The 14,199-nt window shown below is 52.4% G+C and overlaps 1 protein-coding gene across 2 annotated transcripts in view; it reads right to left on the reverse strand.

The window, feature by feature from the left end:
- Positions 1-7,144: 7,144 nt before the first annotated feature.
- The window catches only part of ZBTB16 (zinc finger and BTB domain containing 16), a 189,191-nt gene continuing 182,136 nt past the window's right edge, over positions 7,145-14,199 (reverse strand). The window contains exons 6-7 of one of the 2 annotated variants that reach the window (XM_065881662.1): positions 9,478-9,645; positions 7,145-7,476 (exon numbers count right to left, since the gene is read on the reverse strand). In XM_065881662.1, coding sequence (XP_065737734.1) covers positions 7,247-7,476; positions 9,478-9,645 — 398 coding nt within the window. In that variant the 3' untranslated portion in view covers positions 7,145-7,246. The remainder of the gene's footprint in view (positions 7,477-9,477; positions 9,646-14,199) is intronic. The other variant, XM_065881663.1, reaches the window with a different exon arrangement.

A 14,199-nucleotide genomic window follows, 5' to 3' on the forward strand; every position in this document is an offset into this window, starting at 1 on the left:
GGGGATTGAGTCAGGCCAGGGAGCGTTCTCAGGCTGGCCTGGCCAGGGCCCCTTTCTCTCCATGAGATCATATCTGGGTCAAAGAGCATGTAAAGCAGGCAGACCCCAGCGGTCACACAAAGCCCATTCAGCCCGGCCCCTATTCACTCACCTCCTCTCCCTCAGAGACCGCGCACTGCGACCCGGCGCAGCGCCTAAGCCCCAGCTTTGATGTCCAAGAACAGAAAACGGCGATTAAATGTTGTTTTAAAGAGGGAGAGCTCACTGCCCTCCCATCTGTCAAGAGAAAGCTGAGGCCTGAGCGGGAGGAGGGGGTGCAGGGGACTGTGAAGAGGCCTGGGGAACGAGCAGGGACCCCAAGAAGAAAGGGCTGGATGGATGGCTCGGAGGAATGGGGCAGAGGCTCCAAATCAAACCAAATATATTCTGGGCAAAGGATCGTCTTCCAAGATGAGCAATATGGGCAGAGGAAAAGGATACTGGAGAGACACAAAGGCCAAAAGGAAGCCCCAAGAGAAATGAGAGAGAGAGAGCGAAGGGGAGAGGAGTGGAGAGAATGGAGAAAGATTGGGTGAGAGGAACAGAGAGAGACGAGGTGAAGGAAGAATGACAGAGCAGAGCAGAGAGACCAGGAGAGGAGAGAAGAAAGTACAGCAGGACAGAGCAGCCACCCGGCAGAGGGACTGTCATCCGTCCAGGGAGGCAAGTGTAGCTCCAGGTGCTTGGCAGCTCACAACCCTAGGGTCACACAGACCCCAGCCCAGGGTCCCAGAGCACAGGGGCTGAAAGGCCCCTCTTCCAGTCAGCGCCCAGAGCGGGCAGGTTAGGCAGGGAATTGGGCCTCCCTGCAGGCTGGTGCCCGGAGGGTATCACATGGAGATAGTTCCCAGTGACTCCCGGATGATGCTGGAGGCCAGGCTGGCCCCTGAGGCCTGGCACTGGTTTCACACCCTGGAGGGGCCGTCGCCACCCTCCCTGCTGTGTTCCTAAGTCTTGGTGACGAGACGGATTATTTTGATTATTCTGGTCAGCGCTGGGCAGGTCGGACGGCCTTGGGCAGAGGCGTTGAGCCAGCATGTCTGAGATTGGGTGGAATTGGCTTTCCGGCTACATTTACCGGTAGGGCAATGCTCCCATCCCCAGGGACAGGAAAGCAGACACACCCAGAGAAGCAGTCTGGGCCCTGAGACGGCGGGGCGGGAGGAGTCGAGCCCATCTCATTTTGTGCAAATGCTTTATCCTGCGAGTGGTGATGCTGGGCTTGCTCCCCCAGCTCAGTCTCCTTTCTCCACTCCGCCCAGCTGCCAGACCTAAGGACCTTTAACTGGGTGGCAGCTTCTTGTTGAGGAATTGATGAAACTCACTTGGCTGCGAGGGAGAAGAAGAAAATATCTGTATAATAAAGGCCAGACAGGAGCCCCCTGCCTCTGGAGTCAGGAGAGAATGAACCTGATTTGGAATCAAGAGATCTAGATGCAGGTTCTGACTCTGCCACTCACCAGCTGTGTGATCGGAATGTGTTATAACCTATGCAAACATTCCAACCCGGTGGCTTAGAATGTCAGCTCCTGAGGGCAGGGGGTTGTCTGCTCTCTTCCCGCTGTATTCCCATGGCTCACGACAGTAACTATGCAAGTTAATGGATGAACGCCCATGTTGAAGGGATAAATGGACAAGTGCCTGCTTCATACATTCCTTGTACCAAGGATCAAATGTTATTTGTGTATTTAATGCTATTTTTTCAACTAAAACTTATTCCATAAATGTGTCATGAAGGTGGGTACGCACCTCACAAATGTGGCATAAAAGTGCCACATAAGTGAGGCTGGGGTGTAAGGTATTCTCTTTCCCATCCCCAGACAGAAATCTCGGATCCTCTCCACCCAAGAAAAGGCAGAAGGGGCAAAGCACTTTTTAAAAAGGGGGGACACTTCAAGCCAGAGACAACTGAATTAACTTTATTCTCTTCTAACTGCAGATTCAAGGTATACAACTGAACATTGCTATTTTTCTTATGAGACTTATAAATAAAAATACAAAAAATGTTCACTACAAAAAAATCTACTGTTAGTAGGATGTAAAAAATATTCTCTTTGCTATAGAAGGCACAAACTTCACTTAGTGACACATGGAGAGAGAAAAAAACCTGCAGCAGTAATTTCATATTTTCTTTTTTCTTTTTCTTTTTAAACCTTGTCAGAAACACTGAAATTACAAAGAAACGCATCAATCTACACGAAACGAAGGCAGATGCGGAAAGCTGCAACCAGGACCGCACAAGTTCGGGTGAACTGCTTCGGGGCTAGGACAGATAGGGCTGGCAAGCACAATGTGGGGTCGCAGGGCTGGGCTGGGGCCAGAGCGGGCAAGAAGAAGGGGAGAGTGAAAGAGAGAATGAAACAAACAGAAGTGAGAGGGGAGGGAAGGGAGGAGGGATGGAGGGAGGGGGAGAGAAAGAGGAGAGAGAGAGAGAGAGAGAGAGAGAGAGATTTGTACAAAAAGTAACCAGTAAAATTGAAGAAACAAAAATTGGGCAACCTCCTAAAATTAGGCTAAGAGGAGGTGCTGAGGTAGACATGAACTAGAACATCAATTAATTAAAAACACTATTCTGTAATACAGAGCAATTGGACTGGCACTTGTGCTGTCACGACAGAAGACAAGCCATGAAAACAAACAGATAACAAAACAAAACATAATACCCAAACCAAAAGGCTTAGTTTTGCTTGGTCCAGCAGGGCAGCAGAGCCCTCAGTGCTATAATTTACATACATATATATATATATTTATCTTTATATATATGGGTCGGATGTCATGGCGCACCACCACGGCCTCTTAACCTTACAAAGATCATGCATAACACTATGTGAACAACTCCTATGACACACACCAGGAGGCTGGTACCCTGTCTGCAAACTGGGATGCCAAGGACTCGGGGAGGCGGGCCTTCAGGCTAACAGGCCTGCGGGGCCTGAACACCCTCTCCCCAGCCCTTTTCCCCTGACCCAACTCCCCTGGTCTGTCTTGCACTCCTCCTGGTCACCTGTGCCTTCCTCCTCCACCCATCAGTCTCACTGCGTAGGGATAGTCTGGCCTTCTTCCCTCCTACTGAAATATCCAGGTAAGTGCCGCCATGAAACTCCAGGAAGGAGGAAACAAGAAGGGAGGGGAAAAAAAAAAGATTTAACATAGCCCTAGGAAGAACGAACACAGTCCGATCTTTCCCCCCTTTTCTGTCCTATGTCCCGTGCCCCCAGCTTTCACCCTCGTTGGGCTTGCAGGGAATTGGCCACAAATCTCCCCCAGTCCCCCCAGAGTCAGAAGGCTGCCCCCGCCACTGATCACTTCACTGTAAGGAGATGAGCCAAAGGGCCCCGTCCCTCCAAGGCCTCAACACCCCAGCAGCCAGTTGTACCAGTAGCATCCGGAAGGGTACCAGACACTTGTGAAAAATTGCAGCAGGTTTTCTTTTTTTTTCTTTTCTAAACATGGAAAAACTGTTCAGGCACAAAGATTAAACAAGCCCGCGTTGCATCCCTGGATTGTACGGAATCACTGGGTCCCACAGCCTCCCTTCCCACCCCTATACCCCAGATCTCCCTTCCCCGTATTCGTGGCCTCCTCCAAAGCAGCCCAAAGCAGCAATGATACGTACTATTTTATATCTCTCTCTTGCTATATATATATATCTCTATATATTTGTCTATCCTATATACACATAGGATTTTAATGCTTTGAATGAGTGAAGGAGTGAATAGGGAAAGAGCACATGAATGAGGGGGAAATGTCACCAAAAGCATTACGGGACACGCTTATAGGAGCTGAACATAGGAAAGGAACTATTAATCCACTTGGACTTTCCAGGCTGGAGAAAGCTCACTGTGCTGGATAAGGCAGTAGCAAGTAGGGTTGTCAGCAGTACCACAGCCAAAGGCAGCAGGGTGACCAAGGGGCCAGATGGCAAAGAAGAGGGATCTCACCTGGGGAGAGAGCAGTCTCCACCCTCCTCGTCTCTAAAGCCTCCAGATAATTTCTGACCCTCACCTTGGCCATTAGGCCTGGCCACCTTGGCAAGGTCAGAATTTTGTCTTTGTGAGCAGGAAGTTGGGAAAGAGTCATGTTGGAGTCTCTTCAGGGTGTCCAGGGCTTCATGGGAGAGGAGAGGAGAGTCCAGTACAGAGGTCTCCCCACTCAGCATCCTTCAGAGATCCCATGCCCTGACCCTCTCTCCCTACCTCTCGATCAGGATCCCTCCCTCCGGGATGGTGGGGGCAGGCAGGGGCTGATTAGGTACCATCCAATGCTGCAACACCAGATTACAACAATACTGCATGATTTAACACACAACCGCACACAACAAGCACACGCACACACACGCACGTACAAAGGGATATTTTGTTGGTGGTGGTGGTGAATTTTTTTTTTGTTTTTTTGTTTGTTTGTTTTGTTTTTTCCTATTCACATTACGAAAGGAAAGGGCAAGGTCCGGTAGAACTGATGAAGGAACTAACAAATATTACAAAAATACTACAATTTGTAAATATTAGCTCAACCCTCTCAGCTTTTACGAACAGCGGAGGAGACCCGGCTGTGTGGGAAGGGTAGGGGAGACGGAGAGGGGTCAACTAGGTCTATGGAATAGTTTGATTTTTTTTTTTCCTTCCCCACCAAAGTTGAATGACATCTTGCTGTTCAATACTGTTTTCTGGGATTTACAGATCCCCTGAGGGCCAGCCTGTCCCCTCTTCTTCCCAGATTGGGGGAGGCGGCAATAGTGCACAAAGGTTTCTTACAGACTGCCCCTCCCCCAATGATTCCACTCTTCACATTATAAACATGACAACTGCTCTAGTTACATATTTCAAGTTTAACTTTTTTTTTTTCCTTTCCAAAGCACTAAGTCATTATTATAGTTGCAAAATAGCATCCTCCCTACATTATCATCCCCAATCAACGGTCTAGTGACCCAGTCCCCCCTGTCCATATCCCCCCAACACACAACTTTTAAGGCCTTCAGATTTGGTGGGCGAGATTACAGGGGAGGGCAGGAGGGATGGGGCCGAGGGACAGGGGGGTGGTCACAGCAGCACCCATCCCTCCGACTTCCCTGTATGCCTCACAACCCTTCTCCCCAAAACCGCTTCCCTAAAAACCACTTTTTATAACCTAAGATAAAAATGCAGCCACAACTTTCTCAGAGAGAGAAAAGGAAAGAAAAAAACCACACCTCTTACAAATAAAGCATGATATGAAACGGGAAGACCCGTCCCAAAGCGAACACAAATATTGCAAATGTGCTTTCCAAAAATTCAGGGAGGGGAGGCTGGGAGAAGTTGGGGGAAGCAGAGCAGCAGGATGGGAGGCATGAAGGGAACAAAAGAACTGGACAAACATAAGAGGTAGCTTTTAGAAAAACAACACCCCTGCCCCATCGCAACAACACCCAGGCTGGCTTGTCCCCAACCAGCCCTGAAAAGAGACCAGTCTGGGCAATGATAATGCACACAGAGGTGGGGTCACACCTTTGCAGGGATCTGAAGAACACAGGCCCCCAGACCCCGATGACCCAGCAAACTGTAAGAAAGGTGGGATTCTCTCCAGCGTGTTTTAGGCAGGATGACATCACGCCTGGGCCGAGCCGGCTGTGATTCTGCCGTGCCCCCAGCACCCCGTCCGTCCCCGGCAGGCACCCACCTTCTGCCCGGGCCTCCCATCCAGATCCTGAGTACTCAGCCCCTTCCGCACGGCCCCCTCCAGCTGGGAGGCTCATCGCTAGGGGACACGGGGAGGGCCTTGGCCAGCTGAAGCCTATTAAACTCACCATTAACTTACACAAGAAACAGAAAAGAACACTCTCCCCATCCTTCCAGCCCCCAACCAAAAAAGAGATACAGGCAGGGGTCAAAAAAGCTCATGAGGTCACAAAAAACTGAGGTAATTCAAGTACAATGTGCTAACAGGTGAACAGAGGACACAGAAAAGAAGCAAAACATAACACGAGGCAAAGCGCTCTCAACTCCTTCTTCCCCACCTCCTCCCCGTGGACTGGGGGGCCCTAGGGAGCCAGGAATTCTGTACCTCTGGACCTGGGTTTTCCCACGGAGCTCACCAGGTCTGGGGTCCCGTGTATTCAAAGGGTCCCCGGCATGACTCACCGACACCCTCCCGGGGCAGGGGTCCCCCCCCAGGTGTAGGGCACCTCTGGAGAAGGACGTCCACGTCCCTCCATGGGCAATGAGCCCTTTGATGGATCCCTCCTCCTAGGGGCTGAAGGAGGGCCACAGGGGGTTTGTGTTTGTGTGTGTTTGTTTGGTGGGGTAGTGTGTATTTAGTTGTTTCCTTTTTCCATTTTGGAAGCAAAAGCAGCTCAGCAGGAATCTGGCTTAGGACAGGGCTGGACTGGGATGGGCCCTTCCATCTAATTCATCTGCGTTCTCAGAAAGCTGAGGGTGCAAGTGGGGGCTCTGGAGTCAGACACAGCTTCCCCAACAGGGAGCTGGAGGATGAGGGATCCGGATCCATGGGGGGGCTGGGAGGACAGGAGTCAACCGGGGCCGGGCAGCCAGGAGCTGGGGGAGGGGCTGGGAGCCCTGAGGCTCCTGAAGACCATGACGGGGCACCCAGGTGTGGCGGAGCGGAAGAAAGCAACAGATGAACTGAGCGACGGGAAGGGCAGGAGAACCCCTCCCGGCCCGGTCTGCCCCCAGCAAGCTAGAGCTGCCGTCGTCTGTGTCAGCCAGTGAGCCCGCCCAGCCCCAGCATCTGCAGGCCCCCTTCCTGCACCCCCAGCACCCCCATCCCTCAGCCCCCACCTCCCGAGGGGTCAGTGAGAGCACGGCAGGCAGAGGTGGTTTGGCTCTGACTGGAGGAGCCCTCCCCCCTTCCTAGTCTCCATTTCCGGACACAAAAGGAGGATCTGGGCGGAGGGAAGAGAAGAACATCCCACCATCCGAGCTGAACAAAAGCCCCTCCACCCCCGTCCAAGAAGAGCAGGCCAAGCTCCAGCCGGGAAACGCGGGATGGAGGCCCGAGGGGAGGGGCTCAGCCAGGCATCCAGGTCACCTGGAGCCCCAGAGAGAACCCAGAGCCCGACAACTCCCAGGTTTCCTTCTCCTTCTCTCTCTCTTTTTTCTTTGTTGTTCCTTGTTTGTTTGTTTTTTGTTGTGTTTTCCACACGGTCCTCCTGGACGTCATCCCGCTCCGTCTCTTACTCCTCTTGTCCCCCGCTGCCCCCGCCGCAGGCGCCTCACACATAGCACAGGTAGAGGTAAGTCTTCTCTATCCTCCAGTCGGGCGGGATCTCCTCGGGCTTGTGGCCCTTCATGTGCTTCTGCATGGAGGACAGGCTGGGGCAGTACTCCGTGCAGATGGTGCACTGGTAGGGCGAGGCGCCGTTGTGCGTTCGCAGGTGCTTGATCATGGCCGAGTAGTCCCGGGAACGCTGGTGGCACAGCTTACACTCAAAGGGCTTCTCACCTGTGGTGGGAGGGCAGGAGAAGGCCAGGACAGAGGGAGGGGGCTGTGACATCTGCCCCAGGGATGTTCTGCACCCTCAGCGCCCCCTCGGGCTTGCTGGAGACTCCCCTCCCTCTCGGTCAGCACTCTCCAAGGCTGTGGATGCACCACCCAGTGTGGCAGCCCCGAGTCACATCTGGCTCCTGAGTGCCGCTGGGAACTACATTCTTTTTTTTTTTTCTTTTTTAATTGAAGTATAGTTGATTTACAATGGTGTGTTAGTTTCCAACGGATTACATTCTCAATCTTGTTCACTGTAACTAACGTGAACAGCCACAGGTAGCTAGTGGGCAGGATGTGGGCCAGCTCCAGCCCCTGGACTTATTCTTAACTCTGTCAGGGGCACGGACTCTCCCCTTCCTAAGAAAGGAAAGGGAGGTCTAGAAAAGGGCCCGCGAGGCCTCTCAAATGCTTAGGGATGGCTCTTCAGCACACAGTTCCTTCCAGGGGAGCAAGGGGATGGAGTCCTTACAGGGCTACAGAGGGTGGGGAACAGAGGTGGGGTAAAACTGAGGGAACCCCATCCTGCAAACGTGCTAAACCTGGGAATGGCTACTCCTCTAAGGCTCTAGAGCCTGCCCTGGACCCTGCCTTCCCCTCTGGGGCCAGAATGGGGGAGGGACAGAGAACCTGGGAGTGCATGGCCACACCCAAGCTGCGACCCGCCCACCCACTGTTTCAGTCCGCTGCTGGAGCTGAGCAGAGGATGTGAGGGAACCTTGCTCTGTTACAGTAATTAACTGGCCAGCCTTCTTGCTATCGATACTCCTCTGTGCAGAGGCCCCTGCAAAATAATGAAGTAATGAACAGCCAAAGTGATCTAACTATCGACCAGCTATTTACAATAGTCAGCGCCAGCGCACTTAATGATACACCTGCCAGGTCACATCTCCGACAAGGGGCTCTGGGAAACCCTGGGGGTCACTCTAGTTGTCAGCAACGAGCAGCCCATCCTCTCCTTGTGGCCCAAAGCAGAGCTATGACAACATGTATCCTCTGCCTACCTTCCCTCCCGGGAAAACACACTCTCCCCTGGGCCCGCAGGACCTATCTGATCCCCTCTCCCCATTCCTCTGCTCAGACATAGTGGAAGGTGAGCCTTCCTACTTTGCCACATTCCACTACCTTCCACTATGTCTCACCCTCACAGGAAGTCCTTCTATCTACCCCCCAACTGGCAGTGTACTGTAAATGTTTAACAACTGGCTCTCCAAAAGCCCTGATTTTGTAGCATTTGCTGATGGCCATGTGGTGAACCCTCCCACTGTAGCCAATTTTAAGCAACCAAGGTGATGACACAGAATACGGGGCTGGAAAGAGATGTGCACAATGGCTTTCCCAGGCAGGCTTGGGCCGGCTCCAGCATCCACTGCCCCCAACTCTGGCAACTCTGGATATCGGGACCACTTCCACCTGTTCTGTCCTCAGGCCCCAAGATAACAGTTGCTCACATTTCTTTTATGTGAAAAGGAACATGAAGGCCCTTTGAAATGGTAAAATATTATACATGTAGAGGGGTTAGTAAATCCAACTGCTTCTCTAATTGCTGAACCGAACTCAGTCTAACATACAATTTTTCCCAACCCTCATCATAACCTAACTTAATGTCGCCGAGTTCTTCCTGTAACCCTCAAGTCACATGAAATCACCTTAGCCTTCACTTTCAGCTAGTCAGGCCAACTGACCCCCAATTCAGGATTCAGGAATGGATATCCTCTGTGAGCTCTTGGTATGGCCGCCTGGAAGGCTAGTCTGGGCTCCTGGAAAGAGCGCTGTGATTGATTAGCAAGGTCGGCCTCACCCTTGCAGGGAGGAAGTGGCACTCAGGTCACCGTACTAACACTTAACAGAAGCTGTTCCACTCTTCGGTTCAGCCTGGGACCATGGGCACCCGGGCTTCTCTGCGGACCCACCTGCCCCTGCCCACTCCCCGCCCCAGAGCCAGCTGTGTGTCCTCAGTACCTGTATGCACTCGATAGTGTGTCTCCAGCTGGTGCTTGAGGCTGAACTTCTTGCCGCAGCCGTTGCACTCGTAGGGTTTCTCGCCCGTGTGGATGCGCTTGTGGCTCTTGAGTGTGCTCTCATCCCGGAAGCAGCTGCCACAGAACTCACACTCGTACGGGTGGTCACCTGCGGGGACAAGGGGCTGGATCAGGCCCCCACCTCCCTCGGCCCCCTCTTTAGGGGACAGTAGGGCAGGTTCAGTGTGCCGGGAGGATGAGGCTGCCTATAGTCGCCACCTCCAGAGATGACTGAGGGACCCTCCACCCCCTGCCAGCCCCTTAGCATCACAGGGAGCACGCCTGTGCACACGTGTCCATACTTTACCGTGGCCCAGTGGCCATCCACGCCTCAAGGGCCAGTCTCGGGAAAAGAGAGCCCGTTTGGTTCAGGGATGAACAGAGCCACCAGAAAGCAGGTGCCCTGAGGGCAGAGCAGACCCAGGGGCTTCGAGACCCTTCCCCCAGCTTCCTTTCCTCTAGGTCAGGGGCAAAAGCCATTCCAGCCTGACTCCCCTACCCTCAAAAAACTCCCTCCAATGTTCTCACTGTCCCCCAAATTCCTTCTGCTCTTTCCCTCCTCCACAGGCTTATGCAACCGTTTCTTCTGCGTGATTTCCTCTTCTCTCCTTGGCGAACTCCTAGTCACCCATCCAAGTCCAGCTCACGTGTCACCACGGTTTGGAAGTTTCCCTTTAGCGCTACCCCCACTGTCCCCTGCTCAGGCAAATTGAGTCACTTTCTCCTCTGTCCCCAGAGAGAAGAAATGTCTAGCATTTTGTCCTTTTAGTAGTAGTACAATTTTTATGGCACTTTCTAATTAAAACGGCCCACATTTGTCGAATGCTCACTACTGTGCTAAGAACTTCACATGGATCAGTCGTATCACGTAATCATCACAGCAACCCTACAAGGAAGACAGTATCTTTCTCATTTTACAGAAGAGAAAAATGAGATGTTTAGAGGTGCTTAAACACGGTCCCTAAGGTCAAAGAGCTAATAAAGAGCTGAGCTGGGATTCAGATCTGGTTCCAGAATCTGGACACTGGATACTTACCGGACTGTTAACTGACAGGCTGTGTTGCATCTGCCGTGACACCCACCGTGCCCACAGACTACAAGCACCGTGAGGACAAGAAGGGAAGCCTGTTCATCCCTGTAGCCTCAGCACGCAACACAGAGTAAACCCTAAGCAGACGCTCGGGAAATGTCAGTATATGAAACTTGGGGAGAACTGCCTTTCCCCGGCCTGGAATCCATGCCCAGCAGCCTCCTTTCTGAGGATGGGGTGCGGGGATTAACCATCTTTCCCTTTGTACCCGAAGTGGGGGCTTTGTGGGGATGAAAGGTGAAGACTTCAGCTACTTATTTATTACAGGAGTGAAGGCACAGACAATAAAGACAGATTGATCACCCCAGACTCTGTTCGTGAATATTTAAATATCGCTGATTCGTCTTGTCGCTGTAATTACAATTTCTCTGGGCTGCAGCTCCACCAGCCACAGTTTATGGTAAAGAACGGCCCACTGTATTTCACGTGTCCCTCTGCAGATGTGTGGGGCTGCCAACCGTGTAATGTCCTCTGCATTTCATACATTTTCTTCAGCCGCTGAAGGTTTAAGTCATCCACAATGACCTACGTTTTTTCATTATCCCTATGTCAAACTGCGCTCGTGCCTGGGCATAAATTGTCCTTCTCGTTATAGACTTGCATGCCTGCGCCTTCACTTCCTCTTTCAAATGATATTTTACTCTCTTCTCTCTCTCCCCTCCTCAGGCTGCTAACCAAACCTCCCCCTTCTCGAACGCAAGCCCCTGCACCCTCACACATTCTCATCTCTTCTGATGGCTCTGAAGGGTTTTTAAGGCTCTGTGGGGAGAGGACGTTGCGGTCTGCTCCCTGGCGGGCTCTCTCACGGGTGGAAGGTTTGCAAGATGCTCCGAGGGTGTAGACGGGTGGGTGGGAGCGCTTCCATCGGAGGGGTAGGACGGAAGAAGCTCAAAGAGCAAAGCCACTCTAGGGGGCCCTGCCCTGGGCTCAGAGGAGAGCCTCCACGTGCAGATCTGGGGATGAGCAGATTCCTGAGTTCCAGGCACCTGCCCGCACCCTCGCTGCTGGGGCTGTGCAGACTGGCCCGTCCCCAGCCGCCAGCCCCATCCAACCCCAGGGAAGGAGAGGCCCATGCAGACCCTGCTCCTAATTAGCCGTGTGTCTAACAGAGTGAGGGTTGGTCTGTGCACGCCTGGGCCTGTGTGCCACTCTCTCTGCGTGTAGACGTCTGCACACACGGCCCCGTCTGACATCCGACTCCCCTCCTTACTGAATCGGCAACGATTACAACTTTAATCAAGAATTCGGTATCCTCATTAAGATATAAATAAATAAATAAAGCAAGGGCCACGTGAGACTTCAGAGGAGCCGGTAATGAAAACGTACATCGGCAGCCACACGGTGGGTTGGGAGGTGGGCACCGCTGTCTGTCTGTGCCTTCCCCCTCCAGAGGGGGGCCCTAAGAGTTTAAAAAACAAAAGGTTAAGGCAGAGAGGTTGGTTTGATCAGATTTTTATGAATTTAATTATGAAGTGGATCACATGTTACATGAGTTTAAATATGAAATGTCTCGAGTCAGCCCAGGGAAAGGAATAAAAAGTTAGGGGGGGAGAAAAGAAAGACACCAACACACACACACACACACACACACACACACACACACACACACACACGGATTTTGAAACATGGCAAGCACCTGGCCTAAAATCCTCACCCCGTGTCAGTGTTGCCATAATGTACACAAAACTGGCTGCAGAACTCAAAATCCAATTTGTGGTAGGTTGATTAACTCTGTAGCCTCTTTAATGAGCTTGACATTAAGTACAGGACAAACGAGACTAATGAGAGCCCCCCTCGGGCTTGCCCAGTGCACCTGTGACCCCAGCGGTCTGTCCTCACCTGGTGGCCTCCCTGGCACTGTGGCCAAACCCAGTGTCATCCTTCCCACCCCAGCCCCATCCTGTCGGCTACTCAGCTCCCCCACTCAGCACAGCGGAGAGTTTATTATACGATGCGCCGTGTGAATCAGGGATCCATCAATGCCGAGAGCGCGGCTGGACTAACCTATCCAACACAGCTGCTGATGCTAAACACCAGGCCGCAGCAGCAAATGGGCCAAGAACAAGGGAATATTAATGAGGCATTGTGTGGGGTGTGCTCAGCCTGTGCAGGGCTGTGCGCATAGGGCCTCACTGGTGTGAAATCCATGGGTGTTGGAGTAGGCAGCACACATGCTCCATGTTTCCTAGGTTAAAAGCAAGTACTTCTCCTAAACGATGTCTGGAAATACTCCCTCCCCATGGATCTGAGCCATGACTGACACAGGGGCCGGGGGCATTTTGATATCTGAGCTCTCAGGAGCTAGGGTGGGCAGGGCAGGGCGTATCCTGGGTGGACTTAGCAGGACTGGGATCATTCCAGTCACATGAATCCAACTGATGGGGCCCAGCAGAATGCTCAGAAGTGACTGAAAGGTAACTGGCCACCTTTGATAAGGCTGAACTTGGGGGCCCAGTGGGGGAGGTGTCGACAGGAAGGTGCATGTATTAGGTTGGTCCAAAAGTTCGTTCGGGTTTTTTCTGTAACATCTTGCCAAAAACCCAAGTGAACTTTTTGGCCAACCCAATACCTGCAGGGGATGCTTATGCGGTCACTACAGAGAAAGCCCTTGTCAGCATCCCTTCCTCCTCTGCCCTTCTTGTCAGGCCTTCCCCTCGGAGACCTCCCCGTGTCCGAAGCCAGCAAATCTAAAAAGTTCTAAGCAAATCTGGTGATGCTAAGGCAATACGCTCCCCTGAACGGAAGAGCAACCGGAAGCCCGAGTCCAGGCAGGCTCCTTGGCGAGGATGCCTACTGCTGGCAGGCCAGGCCACCTCGGTCCATGATAAACAAAGCCCCTCCCGTATTCAGCAGAGCCTGCCACTTAATCCCAGAGCATAAGACCCAAGAGTGAGGAAAGGGTCCTGCCAATGCTGTCATGAGGCACACAGAGTTTTTTATACCCTCTCTAGCAGACGTGAGAACATACCCTGTTACTACTCAGAAAGAGAGTCTGCCTCTCTGTCTCCCTGGCTCCATCACCCACCTCTCACCCCAAAAGCAGGACAGAACACACACAAGCAAAGACACATGCGGACTCAGAAACAGGCAATCCTTTATCCATGTACAGCCAGAGAAAGGAAGGCTTTCAAGTCACCCATGACCTTGCTAGAGGGTCAGGGGCCGCTGCAAGGAAGCAAATGCCTCTTGGCTCTCAGGACCAAGTATCCCAGCCCAGACCCCTTGACTCACAACTACTCTCCTCCCCCAGCATCTCCAACTGGCTAAGCAGGGATGTTTCATGGCTCACTGTTTATACGACCTCACTGTCTCCCCTAAACAGGGCTAAGGCTAGAACGTGTGCTTCTGTTACTGGGGAATAAGCAGGACCACTTCTGCCACGTTCCCTTGAGAGCCCAAGGCCGACCTCAGGAGTGTGTGTGCACAGCGTGTGTGTGTGTGTGTGTGTGTGTGTGTGTGTGTGTGTGTGTGGAGTGGGCCGGCAGTGGGAGGGGGAAAGGCAGAGACAGAGACCAAGAAGGCAGGTTTTTCTCAAAATTCGTCTTGGGTCCACCTGCATCAGAATCCCTGGGG

The sequence above is a fragment of the Phocoena phocoena genome, chromosome 8, assembly GCF_963924675.1.
Source record: "Phocoena phocoena chromosome 8, mPhoPho1.1, whole genome shotgun sequence".
Classification (NCBI taxonomy): domain Eukaryota; kingdom Metazoa; phylum Chordata; class Mammalia; order Artiodactyla; family Phocoenidae; genus Phocoena; species Phocoena phocoena.